Source organism: Marmota monax, unplaced genomic scaffold (genome assembly GCF_021218885.2).
Source record: "Marmota monax isolate L192 unplaced genomic scaffold, Marmota_monax_Labrador192_F-V1.1 WCK01_AAM20220418_F8-fsc00014, whole genome shotgun sequence".
Classification (NCBI taxonomy): domain Eukaryota; kingdom Metazoa; phylum Chordata; class Mammalia; order Rodentia; family Sciuridae; genus Marmota; species Marmota monax.
This window is the reverse complement of record NW_026695222.1, coordinates 35,693,618-35,715,127: the sequence shown is the minus strand read 5'-3', so window position 1 is coordinate 35,715,127 and position 21,510 is coordinate 35,693,618. Positions and strand designations below refer to the sequence as shown.

Sequence of the window (21,510 nt, the reverse complement as noted above, 5' to 3'; positions counted from 1 at the left end):
ATCAAAAGCCTGTGTCAGCATACAATGATTGCAAGGTGGCTTCTTAGATTCTAGATGACTTCATCTTCAAAACAAATTCCTTTGTAAAGACAACTTTGAATAATTCCAAGTTGGATTGTGTTTCATTACAAATAAAGTAGGAAGGGTCACAGATGATACTCAAACTCCCCTTCCTTCTCTGTCACTTATTACTGCATTTAAATTTTAGTAGAGTATGAATTAGTGTTAGTATGTCTCTAAAACTCATGTTAATGATTATCTGGAAGTAGTTGTAAGTTTAAAAAAATCCCAAAATGCTCAGTTTTAATGTTGTCATTTCTAGCTTAATAGCCATACCAAAAGGTTTCTTTTATAAATCAGAATTTTATTTTTAAATTAAAAAAGCATAATGAGGGGCTGGGGTTGTGGCTCAGCGGTAGAGCACTTGCCCCGCACGTGCAAGACCCTGGATTTGATCCTCAGCACCACATAAAAATAAATAAGTGAAATAAAGGTATTGTGTTTAAAAAAAAAAAGGCATAATGAAGTCTACCTCTGATTTCATAAACTTTAGGTTATACATAGACTATGAAAATAGTAATGTATATTTTAACTTTAGGTGATTGTTTTTGTTTTTTAGTATCTGAAAACATATCTCCATTATCAACAGATGATTTTTTAATTCCTGAGGAGAACTGGGAAAGTGAATTTTCAGGTGTAGGGTTGATTTGTGAGAAGATCAATTCAGAATTTAAGAGGAAGATTCATGTGAGTTATCATTCTTTATAGTTTATACTCAATAATATGATAACATATATCCCACATTTTATTAGACTGTTGGCTTATTTGATCCTTGGGCAACAAAACACCCATTCACAAATTGAACTTCCTGCACATGTGAAAAACTGAAATAATTATCAGTTTAAAAAAACAAAACCTGCTTTCATGAGCCGAGTTTCTCTCACTTTAAGATGTGTCCATTGTCTATATTGTTTATTTTTCTACTAGTCTTATTTTGCTTTTCAGCTTCTCATTTTGTTTCTTCTATAATTTTTATTTTCCTGAACAGTTTCCTTTCGTGCCTCGTCTTTAAACATTTTTATTTCAGAGGTGACCATTAATGAGAGTAGTGTGATATAGTATGTTACCCTGCCTCCTTTGTTCTACCTTGGTTTTTTTGTACTTGTCTGTCCTTTTTTTTTTTTTTTTTTTTTGATGCTCTAGAAGCCTCAGAATGAAATGATATATGCAAAAATTCTCTCCCAAGCAATATTTAATTATCAGAATGTTTTTCTACCCATATCTTTCTCTCATATGCCTATATTTGAAATAGTGCTAAATACCTTTTATTCAGCAAGGATATAAAAGAACTATCAGGGTTGTTATCAGCCCTGCCTCATGTTTGCCATTTTCTTCTGCTCAGGAATAAAATTGAAAATTATTTAAAATTCTATGCATCTCTTTTTAAAATTTATTTTTACCTTTTCATTGTTGTTGTTGTTGCCGGGGACTGAACCCAGAGGTGCTCTACCATCTTAGCCTTTTTATTTTCATTTTGAGACAGGGTCTCACTTTTTTACTGATAGAATGACTGAGCTTGTTTATAAAAATCTTCAGTTTAAACAATTTAATTTTTAGTTTTTTAACTTTCTAAACTTTTTCTTGGTCATTTAAATTTCATGGACAGGTTTTTCTCTTAGTATGGTCTTGTTTCAGTTGTTTTGTGAAGATATTATAAGTTAAAAATTAGTATTTTTCAGATCCGACATAAAATGATGGATTATTTTACTAAGCAGTCTTGGAAAACAGCTCGGCAACATCTGAAAACAATGAACCATCAAATTCGGGAGTATAGGTTTGTAATAACTTTCTGTTCTGAAAACTTCTGAATGTTGTGTATTCATATATTGAAAATGCATATTATCGATGCTATAGCTTTTGAACTTAATATTGTGTTTCTTTAATAGGATTAAAAAACTTGATAAATTCCAATTTATCATCATAGAAGAACTGGAGAATTTTGAAAAAGATTCACAATCTTTAAAAGATTTGGAGAAAGAATTTGCGGTTTGTGCTTTTAAGAGCTTAAACATAACTTTAAGCATTGGGAATGTAACACTAAAGAACATGTCAAAAAACAGACACAAGTTACTTTAAACTCTTGACTTTAAAAAAGCTATAGTTAGGTTGCTGTCTCAAAGCAGAAAATAAATGAGTTATTCTAATGCATTTTGTTTTTTTATAACATAATCTAGTTTTACATTTTTAATCAGCTTTATATGAATACTTAAATTGCAAACAAGTTTATATTATCTTTTTATTATTCTATCATCTTTGATAATCCAGGAGAAATCTTCAGAAATGTTACTTTCAATTTTTTAACTCTGAAAGTGTATAATATCTAGAATATTCTTAGCCAAATTGTTTATTTAAATTTGAAATATTAGAAATACACAAATTTCAACTTTTAAGTTTTAGTTTTCAGTCATATTGAAGTACAACTAATTTTTTATCCTAAAATTTAGGACTTTTGGGAAAAGATATTTCAGAAGTTCAGTGCATATCAGAGAAGTGAACAACAGAGGTTAGTATGTTATTCTTAATGACTTCTAGAATCTATAAAATGAGGTTTTAAAATTAAATACAAATTTGAAAAACATTGCATATATACACAAAGCAATTTAATTTGAATTCCTAATAAATACAAAGGTAACTCATTTTATTTGTTAGGCTTCATCTTTTGAAAACATCATTGGATAAAAATGTCTTCTGTAACACTGATTATGAAGAAACTATATTTACATCTGAGGTAAAAATATATATTTTTATATATAATCTTTCTTGATTTTGGTTAGTCTGGCTTTTTGCTCTAAAAACTTTATGATAATTCATAGGGGAAATATGTTTACTTATTTACAGATGTGCCTGATGAAAGAGAACATGAAAATGCTCCAAGGCAGGCTTCTGAAGGAAATGGTGAGTCAGCTGAGCTTGCATTTCCAATGCAGTTGTCAAGCTTAATGTCTTGTAATGGGATGTTTTTCCATAGGTTTTTCTTTTTTTCTCTTTGGCCTTGGAGAAGGCAATTTAAGCCCATTAACTTTTAGTTTTTAAAATAACAGTAATGTAGTTACAGCAAAGAATGAAGGTAATATAAATAATGAATTCCTCCAGACGGTGGGTAAAAAGAATATCAATTTGTAAGTTGAAAAATTAGCTGGAGGCAATACTTCTTTTCACGTCCTCCCACCACCTCTGAGCTACATCTCTAGGCTTTTTTATTTTTTCATTTTGATTCGGCATCATGCTAAGTTGCCCAGGCTGGTCTTGAACTTGAAATCATCCTGTTTCAGCCTCCAGAATTGCTGGGATTACAGGTGTGACTACCATGGTTGTCTTTGCACTGTTCTAAACACTGCACTGCAGCAGGACAAAGCTATCTAGAAAGGCTGTGTAATTTAGTGGAAGACTTGTTCAGCAGGACTTTATGACTTACATTTGAGGATAAAAATCCTCATCTTCCCAAAGATTATAGACAACAGCAAGTGCCCCTGACAGGTGAATATGTTTGGGTGTCTTTCATATTGGGAGATAGCACTTAAAGAGTGCTAAACTATGGTGGTCTATGAGATATATTAATATACTTATGAAATTTTAATAGGATTTCAGTATGCTGAAAATAGGAGAGGTCCAGGATGTTGAGCTAAGCCAGTGTAGCTTGAAGCAAACCAGAACTACCTGACTAGGTTGCTCCTTCTTGAAACTTTCTTCTAGATTATCTATATTTTATTCTCATTTTAAAAATTTAAATGTCATTGATATGGGGAGTTAAAAGATTTTTAGGTCTTCTCTCAATTTTATCATCTTGGATATTACTGATAATCACAGAATTCTATGGATATCTTGATACAGATTCTGGTGAATTAGATCACATGAACACTGATACACAATATCTTTATGAAAGGGGTTGTTTTATAATGAATACCTAAAAACAGGTTTGTTTGTTTTTTCCTATTTTATGTGATAATGTAAAATCCATGATTTTTTTTTTTTCTTGGTCATAGCAAGAAGAGGAACTTCTTAATGTACGGAGAGGACTGATGTCATTATTCATGGCCCATGAAAGAAATATTAATGTGTGAAATCTTAATTGCTATCACATGTTTTATCTAATTATTTTTTTGTATATAACTAAGGAAACAATAGATTAGTCCTACAAAGAAAAAAACTGCATGTCACCTAGTCAAGTGTTCCTTTGGAGGAACCCCCAAATTCAAAGAAATCCCTCCTTATGGATGAGAAACACTGTAACTGGACTCCCAAGCCCTAAAGACTTTTGTCTACACAATAATACTTTTTCTGTTTTAGAGAGGGGAGGTTTTGGGAAAACAAATAGTAAAAGGAATTGGCTTATTTTTGTGGTAGTATTTACACTAGTTAACTATACTTAAAAGTTAATTTAATAAATTTTATTATGTAAAATGCATTGTAAAATTAATACCATTTGAACTAAAGTACATTATTAAATTTGTTTAATAGTTCAGAATATTCAATTAATAAAAATTTAGGCACACTTAATAGAGAAGGAAGTCCACAATAAAATGCTCACCTTAGTAAACCAGTACTTTCAGCTCACTGTTTCATTCAGTTTTGGCTTCAATGTATTAGAAGGCACTAAATGCCTAAAATTATTACTGTATTATCTAAATATTTTAATTCAACATAAAAATCAACTCATAAGAAGGCTATTTGGCAGGTCATTTTTAAGCTCCTGATATAGTAATATTTTGCTAGATTATTTTTTCAAAATGAGTACACATTGATTTGCTTTCATATATTACAATGAAATAAATGCCTATTTCAGTTGCATAAATATTATGATTATCTTTATTTTCTCTTTTATGATCATTGGATCTAACAAAATATCCTCCTCTAATCAGATGACTGAAATATAATAATATAAGCAGCTTTTATTGTCCCTTGCATATTTAAGGTAGCAGAGTGTTTGAATACCAGTATGTAAATATGATGGTAAAAGTGGCTTCTTAGTCAACATAAGCTAAAAACAAAACCCTTTCATCTTCACTCATTCAAATACTGGCATTAACTAAGATTTATGGATAGGGTAGTGGGATTTCTATTTCAAGAGAGAGTGACATCTCTGCTATAATATTAAATACTACTCAACTTGTTACTCCATATTCCTGTGAGACTTCAGAACTAATCCCTTCATGCATGACTTAACCTGTTTAGCTCACAGTCAAATCAAGACTCCCTAAATCATGTTACACTTATTCCCACTGTATATATATGAGCCATTCCAAGCTCATACTTCTTCCCGACAGACCTCTCTGCATTACCAACAGAATATGACTCTCACTTTCTAACGTTCTTATCGCCCCAAACTTTGTGTCTTTCCAGCTTATTTTCTAGAATGATCCCAGGCCATCTACTCTACCACTTTTTCTCTCTTCTTGTTACCCTTCTTGTTTGTCCTTCCTTCCTTACCCATTTTAGATTCCAAAATAATACTCTCTTGACCTTTCTCCTGTCAATGTTACCTAATAATTCAAAACTCTTATTCTATGAGCTGAACAACCCGGGAAGAAATTGTGCCATCAAGCTTTAAATTTATGTTCACACATTTCAAATGGCACACAGCACTGCTCAACAGTCTTTACTGCCCTGTTTTATTGACTTTACTATTCCAGAGTATTTTATATAAAATAACCCACTAAGTCCCAGGTTTCCAATTGTGCAAATAGCTCAACAAAAATGACAAGTGCATTAAAAATGGTTATAAACACAATATAGAGCTTATTTATTAATATAACTATTATATCATTATGTTATTTTACCTAATATTATATAATTCTCTGTTATAAGTTTTTACAGGTGTTCCACATCTGGGACAATGGGACAAAATGGGTTCATTCTTTATTTCTCAAGTGAGGGTCTCACCTCATAATTTCCTCATTTTACCCTAAAGTCGAAATGTTACTTGCATCAATAACAAAATCAGAAAAATTGGTTTCTTCTTTGTTCTAATGGCATATTTGCCTCTTTAAGGACAGTCTGCTCACTGGAGCTCTGAATCACATTAGCATTGATTTTTCTCTCCTCGTTTATATAGCCCATGTTTATTAAATAAGTAAATAAGGCCCTCCCTTGAACATCAAATTCTCCTCTTGTGCCTTTCCCATGTAATTCTTGACTCACCTTCATTGAATGCATATCAGAATAACTGTAGTTAGTACTGTCTCAATCACTTCCTGTTTGTTCCTTACCTTCCCTCAGTCCAAGCTTCTGCACACTACTTCATTGAATCCACTTTTATCGAAACCACCATTTATATTACCAGACCCAATCTCTGTCTTAGCCTCTCTGTGGTATTTCACACTTAAAATCCTCTTTCCCGGCTTGTCTTTACTCTTCATGTGGGCCTCAGGTCTAGTCTAGTCATGTCATGTCTAGTCTGTTTCTTTGTTCCTCTATACTTTCTCTTTAGGTAATATCATCCAGTCCCATGTAATAGCCATGTCTTGTGTTGATGTTTCACATATATATAACAGTATAAAAGTCCTGACCTTCACATTAAACATCAGAATATTATCAATTGTAGCTAATGGACAGTTCAAATAAGATCTCACCTCTCAAACAATTTCCTTTTGTTCCTCTTTTATTTTTTACTCCTCTTTTGTTAAGTATGCTTTAGGCATCCTGGCTTGAACAATCTTATTCCTCTGAATCTTTTGTTCATGTGATTTCACTTTTCTAGGAAGACTTGCTGTCCTTCAGGTCTCCATTTAAATGGCAATTCTTCAGAAAGAACTTCTGTCACCATCCTAGTAAAGCTAATATTACTCTATCATATGGCAGTTTTGGGAATCCGAAGTCTTTATTTTTGCACCTCTTCCCCAAACCTACTCCAGAAACTTCTGTAGGAGCCAAGAACATTAACTGCTTCATTCATCACAATTTTCAGAACCTAAAAGAGTAGTGAAGGAACAAATGACATAGCCTTTCCAGTAGGGATTTACTAAGTTAGAGAGCCAGTGTGTCTCCTGAAGCATTCAAGTCCTGTGTGTCAGCATTTTCATTGCAATTAATGAGACATGACATGCATTGCACTGAATTTACTCTAGACGCAGAGCTAAGAATGAGCCCCTTCCTCATACTTTAAAATGAGGAGATAAGTGCTTTAAAGTCATGTAGATTCATATGAATTTCCATTTTGTTGAACCCTTGAAGGAATTGTGAAAACAAAAATCGCCTATATGGACTGTTTTGCTAACATGTTGATGTCTTTGTAATGGTTAGTTTTCATTTTTTTAGACCCATGGAATTCGTCTGAAATAACATCGGGAGGAAAATAAGTCAACATTTTTTCAGGAATACAGATATATTGAGTGAGATCAATATATACTACCTCGAACTTTAGATAATATACTTTTAGCTTGTACTGTGATAGCAATAATTTTAAGTAAAAAGGATTTGAGGAGTGGGATGTCAGATTATTGAAACATTTGCCTTTAATATTGATATGGCTTTCTTTATGTTTTACCTAATTTGACAATGCATTTTATATAAGTCAGATGACTATTTTCAGTATGAAATTATAATGAGTATTGAAATTTGGAATAGATTTGATGTTAAAATCTTTTAGGCTTATATAACTTTTAGGTATTTTAATTATCTTGGGTAATTCATTTCTAAAATTTTCGACTATACATTTTTTTTTTTTTTAAGTTTAGAGCAGGAGTTGGCAAACGTCTTAAAAGGCCACATAGTGTATGCTTTAGACTTTGTGGGCCAAAAGGCAAATGTATAACATTTCAAATGTAACCACTTAGAAATATAAGAACCATTCTTTGCTTGCAGGACATTAAAATTTTTTTTAAAAAAGCTGACCAGATTTGGTCTGTAGGCTGTAGTTTACATATCGCAAGTTTAGAGGGAAAATTTTAAAGATTACATCTCTCTGTTCTTCATTGCAATTTTCCCCAGTTTATCTTATTGTTTAACAGAAGTAGTGATTTAAATCAATTTTTCATGAGCAGAGTAAAGTTGGTATATTAATCAGTAAGACTAAAAATTGTTGACTTTTCTATTACATTAAAAATAAATGATCATTGTAGTTAATGACTTGCATATCTTACCTGAATTACAACCTAACACCATGTTAGTGTACGTTTACCACATTCTCAACCAAATAGAGCTGCAGCGTAGTAACTGTCCCGAAATACACATGGAAAGGACATGAAAGAGAAAAAAGATTAGATTAGTATAGCTAGGTAGGAATCTAAATTTCACAGCAATTACAACAGTGATCTAAATACCAAGAAATCCTGAAGCCATAAACACCCAACACCAATTTAAAAGGCCAGCGTATCCATCAAACTCATAGTAAAATGTATGCTTTCCATATAGCCTTTAATTCCACATCAGAATTTCATTGTAAAGTCACAAATTCTGCCGACTCTGAGTTCAGTGCTTAGTGTGGAGCTCCAGTTGCTGGAGGTAGTTCTTCAGCCATTTTATCTTCATTACCGGTTAACATTTACCTGGTCACACTTACTGTACATGAATGCATACTTATTTATATAAGTGTTTAACATAGTTAATCAAAAGTTGAAGTAAGCATAGAAAATGCTGTGAATAAACAACTAAAGTAGAATTTTGAGCAAAATAACACACCAATAAATTAATGTTAGCAAACAAATCTAATATGGATTGTAAAAATTAGAGCAAGATATCAAGCAAGTGGTTCCTGAAATCATGCTTCGTGCCATACCAGGCATCCCCACCAAGAGGCAGGCTAGGTGGGAACAGGGAACAAACTGGTGGTGTAGGCCAGTATAGTAATATGTTCAGTGTGCACATCTTTAAAGAGGGCTAATAAACTGCATTTAAAAAGTATAATGCACAAAGAATATATACTAGCATGTTGGCAACTTAAAAATCAAATTATTAGCATGTACACCATATCCAGATTTCTCTCCCATTGCTTACCAAGAAAATATAATTTTAGGGATTCTTGTTTATATTTTTAAGGCAGTTTACAGTTATGTTTAGAATCTTCAAAAATGTTTTGTATTACTCTGAACATGAAAATGTGCTCTGTTTCCATAGAGCTATGGACCTGATATCTGGTAGATTTTTCCATCTCACGTTTTGTCTACACATGAACTAATGATATATTCCTAATGTTACCATTACCAATAGATGTACAGAGAAATATGATCATGTATAATTTATAGGAATTAGCTTTTTGAAAACTTTCACATATACAGCTGGATTTTTTATGTTCAGTTATATTGAACATCTTCTAAGATGTTCTCAGATGAAAGAGATTAAACTTCAGATAAGGTCTCTGGAAAAGAACTTTGGTAATGGGTACTAGAAATGTGGGTCTAGTAATTTTAAAAGTTCTTTTGGGATTTCATACCTCTGGACTTGAATTTGCTATTGAAGAACTTTGCCTCTACTACCAATGTGACCTGTAGTCTTAAATTAGACTTGTAGTTACCATTTACTTCCACAAGATGGACCACTTAATGATAGGGTCTTTTTGTTTTTGTTGTTTCTGTATTTTTTTCCCACTTCAGTTATTCAAAAATTATTCAGATGCTAAAATTTCAAAGTCCATTTACATTTTTTAAACTTGCTTTTTACAAAGTCACATGATGTACTATTTATTCCCCCATCACATTAGCTTAAAACTTAGAAAATATTTCTGGAAGTTATTTAATGTCCTTAATAAAATAACTAATAGTTTGTAAAAAATCTTTTAAGCTTCTTAAAAACAGAATTACTTTCATTATTTAAATATTATTATTTTAAAAATCCTTTGCTATTTTCACAATATTTTAAAGTCAATACATTAAAAACCTCATTGTTGAATACTAGTAATCACTGACAATTTGTGTACTGCTTCTATTGTTGCAAAATAGTTTTATACTTAAGTATTTAGACTCAAATATAAACTCTTCATATTTATACTACCACATGCAAATTTATATTCATTATATCTCCATTACTTGATTTATGATGAATTGCTTTTAACGTTTTTTCTCCAACTAACTTGAGATGTGCTATCACATACTTATTTAGTACAGAATTATATATAATTATCAGGTTCAGAGTAAATATACTTGAATCACGTTTATCTTTTAACTCTTACAATACCTGATACAGCATGAAATATGGAGTATAATTTAGAGCAGCAGTTTATGACTAACAAAAACCCAAAGGCAGAAGTTAGATACTGTTGCCAAAAATTTGGATTAAAATTAAAATGTCTGCTGGTTTTAGGATATCTTAGAACCTTTGCATCTTAACCCAAATCCTCCTTTGAGTATCCTGAAATTTATATTAATTTGTTATCCATTAGATATGTAACTTGGGGGGAAAAAAACTAAATATGGGTCCAGTCTACCACATTATTTCTAAGCATATGCTCTATCTGGTTCTTTCCTAAGCAGTAATGATCTTTTAAGCTTTGAGGGTGGTCTCTAGAATAGTAGAACCTTTCTCCCTTTGTTTCATAGTAAGTACGAAGCTATTTCTGTGTGAGGGAGATGATAGTTTTAGTTTATTACAACATTTGGGCTCCAATTAATATTTTAAATTGAGCACAGTATAAAATAGCAGGAGCTGATAATACATAGCTTGAAAAGGAAAAAAAATTGGTGATTATCTAGCCACAAATAATGTTATGAATAAAACAAGTTATGTGCACATATTAAATGCTTATAAAATTAACTGACTTCAACTGGGCATGGTGGCAGAAGCCTGTAATCCCAGCAACTCAGGATAATGAGACAGGAGGATCACAGGTTCAAAGCCAACCTTAGCAACTTAGTGAGGTCTTTTCTCAAAAAAAAGGGGGGTGAGGCTGGCGAATCTAGCTCAGTGGTTAAGTGCCCCTAGGTTCAAGTTCCCTACCCAATATAATTGATTTCTAACTAGAAATAATTTAGACATTTCCTTTCATATACAAAGAAATCAAGGCTCAGGAAAAACAAGCGATTGTCATGTCATAGAAAAGTAAGAGGTAGAACTGGGATTTTTTTTTTTTTTTACCATAACAAGATTTTCTTATAAACTGTAACTTGACTAATAGTAAGTACATTTGCCAGTATCTAGGACTGACCACAAGTCTCTTCAAAGTGCTGCCATAGGGGTTGAACAGTTTCCTCAGTAGTCTTGAGTAGAAAAGGGAGGATCATAGGAAGCAATGAGGTAGCATACATGATAAACATTCATAGAGGACACTCAGTTGCTCTAGGCACTCTCTGGCCCCATACCAGTGACTCGCATTTATTGAAGGCCTAGAATGTGCTAGGCACTGTGCCAGCACTTCAGCTACTCTCTCATTCAGACATTACTGCAGTGTTGTGAGACAAGGGTGATCATCCAAGAGAAAATAAGCAATCTTCTGAATAGCAGTTTAGATTTGAGAATAGGTTTTGCAAGCACCTAGTCGTGTTCCAAGCCACTGTCTCCTGCTTCAGCAGCATACCAGTAGGGAGGGATGGGAGGCTCATCTCTGCCAGGACACTTATGCAAAAACCCAAAAAATATTTTTCAGGGAATGTGCCAAGTTTCATTTTTACCTTTGGCCCGGGGTAAATTTCCTCTTATAGTGTCTCGGCTTCATCTAAACCTGTATCTCTTATAACAGGGTTTTTAATATTTGCAAATGCGAACTTAAAAATATTCAAACATGAAAAATTTTACCAAAATGAAAATTATGCCCACAAATTATTGCTTATTTCTGGATATATTCAGTACTGATTTGTAAGTTAATTGGGTTTTCCACATATACTAAGATTTTATGAAACATAAAAAATGGTGTTCTTATTCATGTGTTCAGATTGTGATGGTTCCAAAGTATTAAAAGTTACTTGTTCCACCAATGCCTATTCTAAGGTACCATTCATCCCCACCCCAAGAAAATGTAAAGCCTGAGTTAATTTCCTGCAATAAGTAGTCATTTAATTAAAGAACAAAATTAACAGGAATCAAAATGTCAGAGCTGTATTTTTTTGTTAGACATATAAAAAAAGAAAAAGTATAATACAGTAAATCATTTATATAACATGAACTTAAAGAGTTTTCAAATTAATCATGATCAGAATAAAAATGTCTCCTCAACAAAATACTGAATGACACTGCGTCACATGTCCCTCACATCAGAGGCCTGGGAGTGGTGAGCCTGCACATGCACTTCACCTGTCCTCCATACACTGCAGAACTGTAAAACGAGATTGAAAGGCAAACAACAGTTTTCTTCTGGCAGAGTTACTTTGGGCCTTAACTGACCCCAACAGTTCACACTCCTCAGACACCAAAGAAGTATGTCCTCTGGTTACTCCTCTTGTAGGTAAGTGTGGCCAAGATTGCACCTGTGTGATTCTGCTCTCCTCACAAAAACAGCAGGTAGTCTTGAGCTGATTTTCAGGAAAAGTTCCCTGATGAATGTTCAAAATGTTGGTATCAAAAATTAAACACAAATTCTTCTCAGAAGAAAATCTCTTATGGCCTGTGGAATCTAGAAATTATAAAAACAGTTAAAATTGTCAAAAACCTCCACATAGAAATTTGCTGTTATTCAAAGCTTCTCTGAAGTTCACTATGAAAAAAAAAAAAAAAAAAACGGAGCTTCTCTGGGTGGTAGGATAGAGGGCTCCCAACTCTCATGCCCTTGTTGTACCTCAGAATGTATTATAGGTGTTCCCAAGAGTGCAGAATATAACTTGGTATTAAAGTTACTAGTTAAACCCTCAAAGTACACAGAAAGGTGAGGGCTTTGCTAAATCAGCAAAAGTAATGAGGTGATAAATTATTGGAAATTAGAGCCATGAGTATTTTTAATAGAGTTGATAATATGTTCATAGTAATATTTAAGAAAATCTCATGACCTAAAATATTATTTTTAAAAATTGATATGGAGTGCTAAAATGTGGCATGAAGAACCTTGAATTATTTCCTGATGTTCAGGTTTGGGTTCATTCTTTAAAGACTGAACCCAGCGGTGCTTTACCAGTGAGCTACATCTCTAGACCTTTTTAATTTTTGAGACAAGGTCTTGCTGTGTTGCTGAGGCTAACCTCAGAACATGCAGTTTCCTATCTCAGCCTCCCGGGCTGCTGGAATTACAGGCATGCACCATACCCAGCTGAGTCTTGAAAATTGTGTCATCTATCAAAAACTTAAGATAAATACCGAGAGTAAACATTTTAATAATGTATATTGGGAAAATGTAATTGAGATTTTATACTTAGGATTTAATTTACTACACAGCCTATTTTTTAAAACAAAGTGAACATTAAAAATAATTGCATGTTAATTCCCAAATGTTCATAAGGAACCCATTTGAAATAAGCAAAACTAAGATGATCTATTCCTCCCCAGAAATATGTCCATTGTTTGAGGAGATCTTAACAAATTTAAAAATTATTTATTTGCATAATTTTCTCCTAACTACCTGCTTTTCCTGCCTTGATACATTTTTACTCAATATAACAGAAACCAGAGGAATTCCATGGTCACACAGAGTGTATAGAGCAACTGCTCTTCAATACTTACAGTGGCTACTTTGTGACAAACAGAAAATAAATCATTTTAGTTTAAGGCAGTATGTATGCTCAGGATTTCCTTTGTCTTTGTACTTGGAGCACAAGCATCTTAGAGAAAGCAACTGCTGCAATGAGAGTATTTCATCACAGTCATCCCCATAAGATTAAAGGCAGGTGAGAATTTTAAGATAATTATTACTGGTCATGGCTATGGGAAAGAAGGGAAAGCAGAGTACCAAGAGTAATCTTTTTCCCAACTTCATCATCACCAAGAAACCCAGTGTCATCCTTTGCATGTAGTGGCGTGGACAGAGAATATGTGCACCTGGATGGGAATGGTTGTGGATCCCCAGCTGGAGGTGGGCTGAATGGGAGCCTCCTTGATCACACGTGCAGTCACATTCTCAGCATCTTAAAATAGTACCTGCCACACTGTAGGTGTGCAGATATTTGCTGGGGAAATGATCCTCTTTTAGCTTTGGGGAACATTAACTGTGTTAAATGTGATTATAAATTTAAGATACAGAAAGGCAAGTGGGAAGGTAGAGAGTAATTTCACAGTACTCTTATGTAGAATTTATCAATTTATACCTATTAGAAAAATGTATAAGGAAATTACTTCCATTGTTTTGAGACTAATTTCCTTAAAATTACACTACTTAATGTAATGACCTTTCTAATACTATTTTATATATCATTTTCCACCAGACCCTATTTAAAATCATTGGAGAAGATAGTATTTTTAAATGAGGTGCATTTGGTTTGTTCAATTCAGCTCTCTGTAAGAATGCTAAATTTGTTTACCTGGATATATGGCTTTTGTGTTTTTTTTTTAAAAAATGCCATGCTGTAAATATCATAAAAAACAAATATCACCTTGTCAAATGCTTGCTTGATGCATGTACCTCCATTTCGTTACTTTTGTATTCATTTAATTCTTTACGAATTGCTGCCTGAAATTAAAGATAGGATACTGCATTTCAGAACATTCAAAAGTTAACAGAGGAAATCAGTTATGTTTATGGATTAACATTAATACTTGCTGTTTGGTAATACATAGAAAAACTTTTTCATTCAACATTTAGACTGCCTTACTCCTTTTTATAGTCCTACTAAGGTAGTAAGGAGTCAGACCTGTGGAAGGCAGTAGTTTGCTGTGCTGGAGTAGCAGATAGCCCTTCCCACACTAACAAGTGAACCACCACATGCTTAAGGCACTAATGAAGTAGGGACAGCAAAACAATGTGCAGAGTTCAGCTTTTGGTGAACATGAACTTTTGCATGACAATCTAGATAATCCAGAAAGAAATTATTCTAACTTCAGCATGTGAGTTTTGTGACATTTGAATAATAACATTTTATTATTATCCTGATGGGTGGGGCATGCATCATGATGTTTTCAGTTATCCAGGGCCTGATCTTGCTGCCCCCTCCTTGAGCTTCCCAGGCCCACTTTCCTCTTAAGACGTGTGTCTCAGATAAACCCTCTAGGGCCAGGTAGGACAAGAGCATCAAACATAGCCTCTGCAACAAGGAAAGCCTTTTGAATTTAGAATTTTGGGGGCATATTTTTTTCCCCATACTTGTATCTTTGGAAGCTAATGTGTTCGTTTCTTATCACTATGATCCTCTAAGCAAATAAACCCTAACTAACCAAGAGTCAGTCCAAATTCAGCATGACAGCATTCCTCTAAATTGATACAACACCTATGAATGTGTGCATTTATAAATGTTCATAATAAAGAATGAAAAACAATTACAAATTCATTGGCTGAATATTTAATCCTCCTTGTCCTAAAACCTGTAATCATTCTGAAAGTTGCTACAGGCATGCAGGTGTGGTTGAAAGCTGATACAGACACACTCCTGGACCTAAATCCTGCCAGTCATTAGCACTTGACCATGGACAAAAACTTACCCACACTGCTCAGTAAATGTCCACTCCCCTCCTGCACCCCAGACCTACCGTGACAGACTGCCTCCTTGCTCTCTGAAAATTAAATTCAAACTCCTCAGAGGGTTCCCAGAGACATCTCAAGCTGCACAAGTCCAGGAACAAATCCAGAACCTCTGTATCTACTTCCTGAAATCCTCTCGGATGGATTCCATTCCTCTTTGTCCAGTTACAACTCATTTTGATAAAACTCATCTGATTTATGCCAGCCTTGCATATTTCTGATTCATCCTCCAGACCAAGGCTTCTCAATTGACACATTCTTGACATTTGGAACTAGATAATGCTCTGTGTATTATGGGACGTTTAGCAGGATCTCTGGCCTCTATTCATTAGATGCTAGTAGCACCCAAATTGTGACAACCAGAATTGTCTCGAGACACAACTGTCCCCAAGTTGAAAACCACTGCTCAACTCTGACCCTGAGCTATCTTTGTGAAGCCAACATGTAGTCAAAGAAAAGCTTTAAGAAAATGGCTGCCATTACATAAGAATAAGCATAGCAGGTTTATTGTTCTTAGGAGACACCACACCCCAACCAGCACAGGCAATTCTGTACCTTATCTGCAGCCGACAGTCTGGTCCAGGGCTTGTCTGCTCTCCTGTCATAGTCCTGTGCTTTAGCTACTTCCACATAATCGCTGAAACGTATCAGGATTTTTCTGTCTCTTAATTCATCAACAGTGGGTCTCTGATTAAGCTAAAGTAAAAGATTATGATAGGTATCATATGCCAAACTAATTTTGAAATATAATATAATCCAAATACAATCTAACGTACACAGCTTAAATTATATGTTCTTAAATCACATCCCCCTTCTTCCAACACATTTTTGAGGATTCCCACCCCTGATAGTACATAGCACAAAATCAAGGACTGGTTGATAAATTGACTCAGAATAAATTTTACAGCACCAGCACCATTAGATAATCTCTTTTTAAATTACTGACAATGTTATGCAGACTCCTAGTACTATACATCAAGCTCAGGAACTACATTTTATTAATTTTGAGCAGAAAAAAAGTTCATTGTGATCATGGAGCACAGTGGAGAGGCAGAACAGAACTGCTGAGTTTAGAAAAGGTCTGCCTTTCCAGAGGAGACTGCATGCACAAGCCCTGACACTAGTCCAGTCTGCAGGTAGGGAGCTTCCAGACATACTTCCGCATACATGTGGCAACCAGAAAGGGGAAAACAGTCTGGAAAGTACCACGCCGATACCCAGGTGTGTTCCTATTAGACATCATGTAAGTTAAGAAAGCACCCAGTCAGCTTCTGGTCTGCCTGGAGGAGGTGGTGATGTCTAGATTCTGCTGCCTTTCCAGCCTGCCCACTGTGCTAAGCAAGGATTCGTCCAGGGTCCCCATCCAGACACTGGTAGTGGCAAAAGACTCTGCCCTCTGTGTTGTCTTAGCGAGTTGATTGTTGCTGAGTGAACACCTGATTTAGCTTGTGCCATGCTTGGGTGGTGTCTTAGGTTACCCATACCCATTGCTGCAGGAGAGCTTCTCTCTAGTTCATCTATTTTTGTTGTTAATTCAGGAAATAAAATACTTCAATCATAATACCTTTCTTGTTAATCTTTGCTTGATTTCTCTTCTTTCTTCCTGCTCTGTCTGATCATTCCTTTCTGTGAAAGATTAAAACAAACAGATGGAGACTTTTTTTTTTTTGGTAAAGAGGTACACTGAAGATCCCCCTGGCCCTGGTCTTGAAGGAGAATGTCAAGGAAACTTTGGGGTTGACACTTCTCCATATCACATTTCCCCACTTTGTCTTTTTCCAGGGGGCCAATCATTGCTCAGGAATCCCAGTCTGATTGTTATACAGAACCAACCATCCCAGCCTGGTTCCCCTCTGCCCTACCTCTGTATCAGAAACAGCCACAGATATTGTGCTGTTTTCCTGTTTGCTGGAAGCAGATCTGTCTCTATCCTACCCAAATCTCTCTGTATATTTATGTCTAGGAACACAGATGGCACACAGAGCAGCTGCTGTAGAGTAAGTCGAGGTTTGCATGCCTTTGACTGTAAACAGCACTCTCACTCCTAGCTTTTTGGTTTTGCCATTTCACAGGTGCCATAACTCAGCAATTCAACATAAGATGGCATACTTTCCTTCAGCTCTGGGCAGCATATGCTCACCTGGAATGAGTCAAGGTGTATTTCAAACCTGAACACAGACACCTGATTCACTTTTGCTCAAGCATGCAAACAATTCTGTGAACAGTGCCTTTGAGAGGAGCCAGATTCCTCACTGAAACTAACTTTGCTTGTGAGTTGTGACTATTAACACCCACACTGTGCTCACGCCCACTCTGGAAGCTAAATATAGACTAGAGTGCTAAGATAGAGAGTACAATGTATGTTGTGCCCTGGGACACAAGATAATGGTGCCCTATTTCTGGTGCTCTGTGTTGCTAAATAAAGCCATAAGCCCCAGAAGGGCTTCACTCCTGAGGAGATTCCCAGCCACCAGCACTCTGAGAAACACTGCCAGTTTGGGGATGGGAATTCCTGCTACTTGCAGTTAACAAGATTTTACGTCATCTTCCTTTATTTAAAAGATCCATTTGAGGGATTGGTATATGGGTGTCTAAAATGTCAGAAATTGCACTTCTCAATAATTTTTTTAAAAGAGTCTTCTTACATTAGAGCATTTTAGAAAAGGAAATAAAACCCTATGATTGCTTGGTTCTTTAGCCAAGTGATAAGCCAGGAAAAAAAAATAGCTATGATTAGAAAGTGGATGATATAGTTAAAAAAGAAGTGTGCAGGATTCAGATATAAGACCAGCCACGTTGGATTTAAGTGATGTGAATGTAATTTATCAAATTTCAGGCCACAGACAAACCCCAAGAACAGCCTCCACATGGGGTCGGGGGAGCTAGCAAAATCAGAACTTTGTTGTTACCAAGGCCTGTGAGCGAGGCAGGGTCATTGGGAGGTGATCATTGGAAGACCTGTCAGACTGTTCTCTGCTTCAGGTATAAGTGAGTCACCTGCTCCAAGAAGTCCCTCCTGCCAGCCTAAGCCCCCACGCCTCCCCCGCAAGTGACCTTAGCAACATGTATGTGAGCTTTTTCTTTGCAGAACTAGAAGGCCTTATATAAAGTGGGTCCATAGGCAGGACCTCTACACCCATCCTTGTGGGAAGCCACTCCAGCCGCCTGGACAGTCGTAAGTTGTCTTCCAAGGATGTTTAGGAATGTGAAGCTTTTCCTCACACCGTGGTTAAGAATACGGCTGATAGGGCAAGGCACACCTGGGGTTGGACTCCAGTTCTGTCCTGCAACGGTAATTTGCTAAAGCATCACACTTCCTCTCAGACCTCAGGACAACCTCACATGTTGTAGTAAAGACTGAATGTACTAAAAGCAAGGCTGGTACACCTGGGCCTACTAGAGAATCACTGTGGTCATGTACAAAGGGGCCCGTGTCTCGGGCTCTGCTGTCTATGAACACACAGGCAGAGTTCTGAGTGTCCCATAGCTATGACTGCAATTAGTCATGAGTTCCCAACTTGAAGAGAAGCAAATGTAAAGTTATGATAACTTAGATTTGATTACCAGCAGAAATGCCTTCTGGTGTGAGTGTCTGGCGTACATGTGTCAAGGGCTCGTGAGTGTGTTGCTCTGTACTGGGCCTTGTGTGGCTACCCTGTTCTCATTCCCACAGAACAAGCACACAGACCACCCACTACAACCCTAGTGATGAGCTTCTCAGGTCCTTCCCTCAGGACACTTAAGAAGGCTTCTGAGCTAAGGACCGGCCGGGTTCACTGATAAAGGTGCGGTTTTACGGCAGCATTGCCCTGACCACTGCAGAGAGGTCCATTTCCCTTTGTGCACAGAAGGAAAGTGTGATCAGTTCCAGCTGTCCACTCACTAGCCCTCTATTCACAGCACAGTTCTATTTTTAAGGGTTTAACATTCACAAAACATAACACAACTAGAAGCGCTTGCCGGTGGGAGGACCTGGCTGCCCATGACAGGAGAGAGGCCAGTGTGGACAGGAAGAAGGACTCTGGTAGGCAGCATCTCTAGTGTCTCTTCCTGTTGTGGGCAGCAGGCTGCTGGGAGCATGGCACTTCCCGGCTACGACTTACTGGACTAGTACTAGCAATGGCATCTGTGGCTTCCACACATTTATAAACAAGTGGCTTTGGTTCTTTAAATCCTGAATATTTGATAACAAACAGCTTTTCTGTCTACCTACTTAATTATGCCTGGCATCAGTACAATCCTCAGACGTCGCCCACGGTAGTTGCCATTTCTTCAGTTTAAAAAATAAAACGAGTAATTTTTAATCGTTAATCTTTAGGGTTAAATATTTTTCAATGACAGAGAGAGTTGCTTTGGGCAGCTAATGAAGGCATTGAGGCCAAGAAAGGGGAGGGATCACCAGAGTGCAGGGCCCCAGCTGGTCTTAGAACTACTAGAACTTTGTAAAGAGATGTTTGCAAACAAAAACCAAACCGAAGGAACCTTTGCAGTATTCATCACATAAAAAGAAAAGAAAAACTTTATCATGCTATGCAATTGGCCCTTAGGAGACACTTCTTTATGAAAAATGTTTGAAAAATTGAAATCTGTTGACCAGGTGAAAAACATACCGAGAAACACTGAAGGAGTTTTAACACCCAAACACCAGAGACTTTAAGGACACAGAACTCTGTGTGGGTGGAGATTACCCATGGACACCTGTGTTCAGCACAAGATTTAATTACATGCTTTCCTGGGGAAGCTCCAGGCCCGAGCAACACAGAATCTCAAAGTGCTGACCCTCTAGAGAGTCCTGTGGCTCCCTACTCCTTTCAGTGGCCTGCTTTATTCTCTTGGGCGTGAGAACCAAGGAGCATGTCCTTCTCTAGTAAGACTTGGGACCTGGGCCAGTGATCCCGTTGGCCGTCGGGACCCCCATCCACCACACCCATCAGCTTTCCTACTCGTGACTCGTGGGACCCAGGGGAACCACAGAGCCAGCTGGGTTAGCAGGCTCAGCACGTGAAGGAACCCTCCAGAGGCACCCTCAGCTACTCACGTTTCAGGATATTTCTTCTCTCCAGCTCCTCCACGGCAGGTCTTTGGCTCAGCCGTCTGCGGAAAAGCACTAAAATTACATTTTGCACCATGGTGGCTGCCTGCAAATTTCACCCCAGGTCCAGGCAGGCAAGGGCGGCTGGCACACCCCTGGAGATGGCCTCTCAAAAAGTGGAAGGAGTGAGAGTGAACCTTTGTTGCCTCTTGGTGGCAAAATCAAGTCAGGCTCCCAGGCGGGAGAGAGGGCTGTCCTTGCTCCAACTCCAGGGGTCCAGGTCTTCCTTTCCCAGCCTCCTCACCCAAAGCTTGCCAGGAGTGTCCATTCAGAAAATCCCTCCTCTGGCCCACCAGCTGGGGGAGGGCAGGTGGCGCCACCTGTCTCCAGGCTTCCGGCTCTGGAGGTGCTGGGAGCTCCACACCTCCCAGCCCAGCCCCGCCATCAGCCCAGGCACCAAGCAGCCAGCACAGGGGAGTGTCTAAGGAGGTCTGAGGGCGTCCCCCCCTTGTCAGTGACGCGCACTGCCAGCGCTCAATAGGAACTGGGAATCTCCTCTGAGAGCCAGCCCATCGCCGCGTCGCTCCCCTCCCCTCCTCCTCCACGCGGAGCCACTGTGCCGCTTGCTTCTGAAGACAAATCCTCATTTCCTTTTCAAATGGCCTCTCACATGGGGACTTGGAGAATGCAGCCAAAGAAAGAAAAAATAAAACCCCAACACACATAAACAAAGGTTTTTGTCAGGAGTGGGAGGCATAATTAGCCAAAATTAATGTTAGTTACAAAAATAATTGGAGCCTCAGATAATGTTGTCCTTGGGTCAGAGCCAGAAAATGTCCCACTTCCGGATCCTTTAGCCACCACAGGGAGGCAACAGGGCCAAGGCTTTGAATACCCAGAATTTGAGGCCATAACATTTTGCCCCAGTGAGGATGTTGCCTCCAAAAATAAGCCTCTG

General features: G+C 37.0%; 2 protein-coding genes across 3 annotated transcripts in view; one reads left to right on the top strand and one right to left on the bottom strand.

Moving 5' to 3' along the window:
• Sycp2 (synaptonemal complex protein 2) overlaps positions 1-4,851 on the top strand; it is a 77,982-nt gene extending 73,131 nt beyond the window's left edge. The window contains 7 exon segments of the mRNA XM_058575408.1: positions 620-747; positions 1,740-1,834; positions 1,947-2,046; positions 2,505-2,563; positions 2,710-2,788; positions 2,899-2,955; positions 4,044-4,851. Coding sequence (XP_058431391.1) covers positions 620-747; positions 1,740-1,834; positions 1,947-2,046; positions 2,505-2,563; positions 2,710-2,788; positions 2,899-2,955; positions 4,044-4,121 — 596 coding nt within the window. The 3' untranslated portion in view covers positions 4,122-4,851.
• A 7,102-nt stretch (positions 4,852-11,953) lies between these two features.
• Positions 11,954-21,510, bottom strand: part of Phactr3 (phosphatase and actin regulator 3) — a 189,239-nt gene continuing 179,682 nt past the window's right edge. For both annotated transcript variants that reach the window (XM_058575407.1, XM_046434020.2), the window contains exons 9-13: positions 20,559-20,614; positions 17,085-17,146; positions 16,076-16,216; positions 14,439-14,515; positions 11,954-12,535 (exon numbers count right to left, since the gene is read on the bottom strand). In XM_058575407.1, the coding sequence (XP_058431390.1) occupies positions 12,520-12,535; positions 14,439-14,515; positions 16,076-16,216; positions 17,085-17,146; positions 20,559-20,614 (352 nt within the window). In that variant the 3' untranslated portion in view covers positions 11,954-12,519. The remainder of the gene's footprint in view (positions 12,536-14,438; positions 14,516-16,075; positions 16,217-17,084; positions 17,147-20,558; positions 20,615-21,510) is intronic.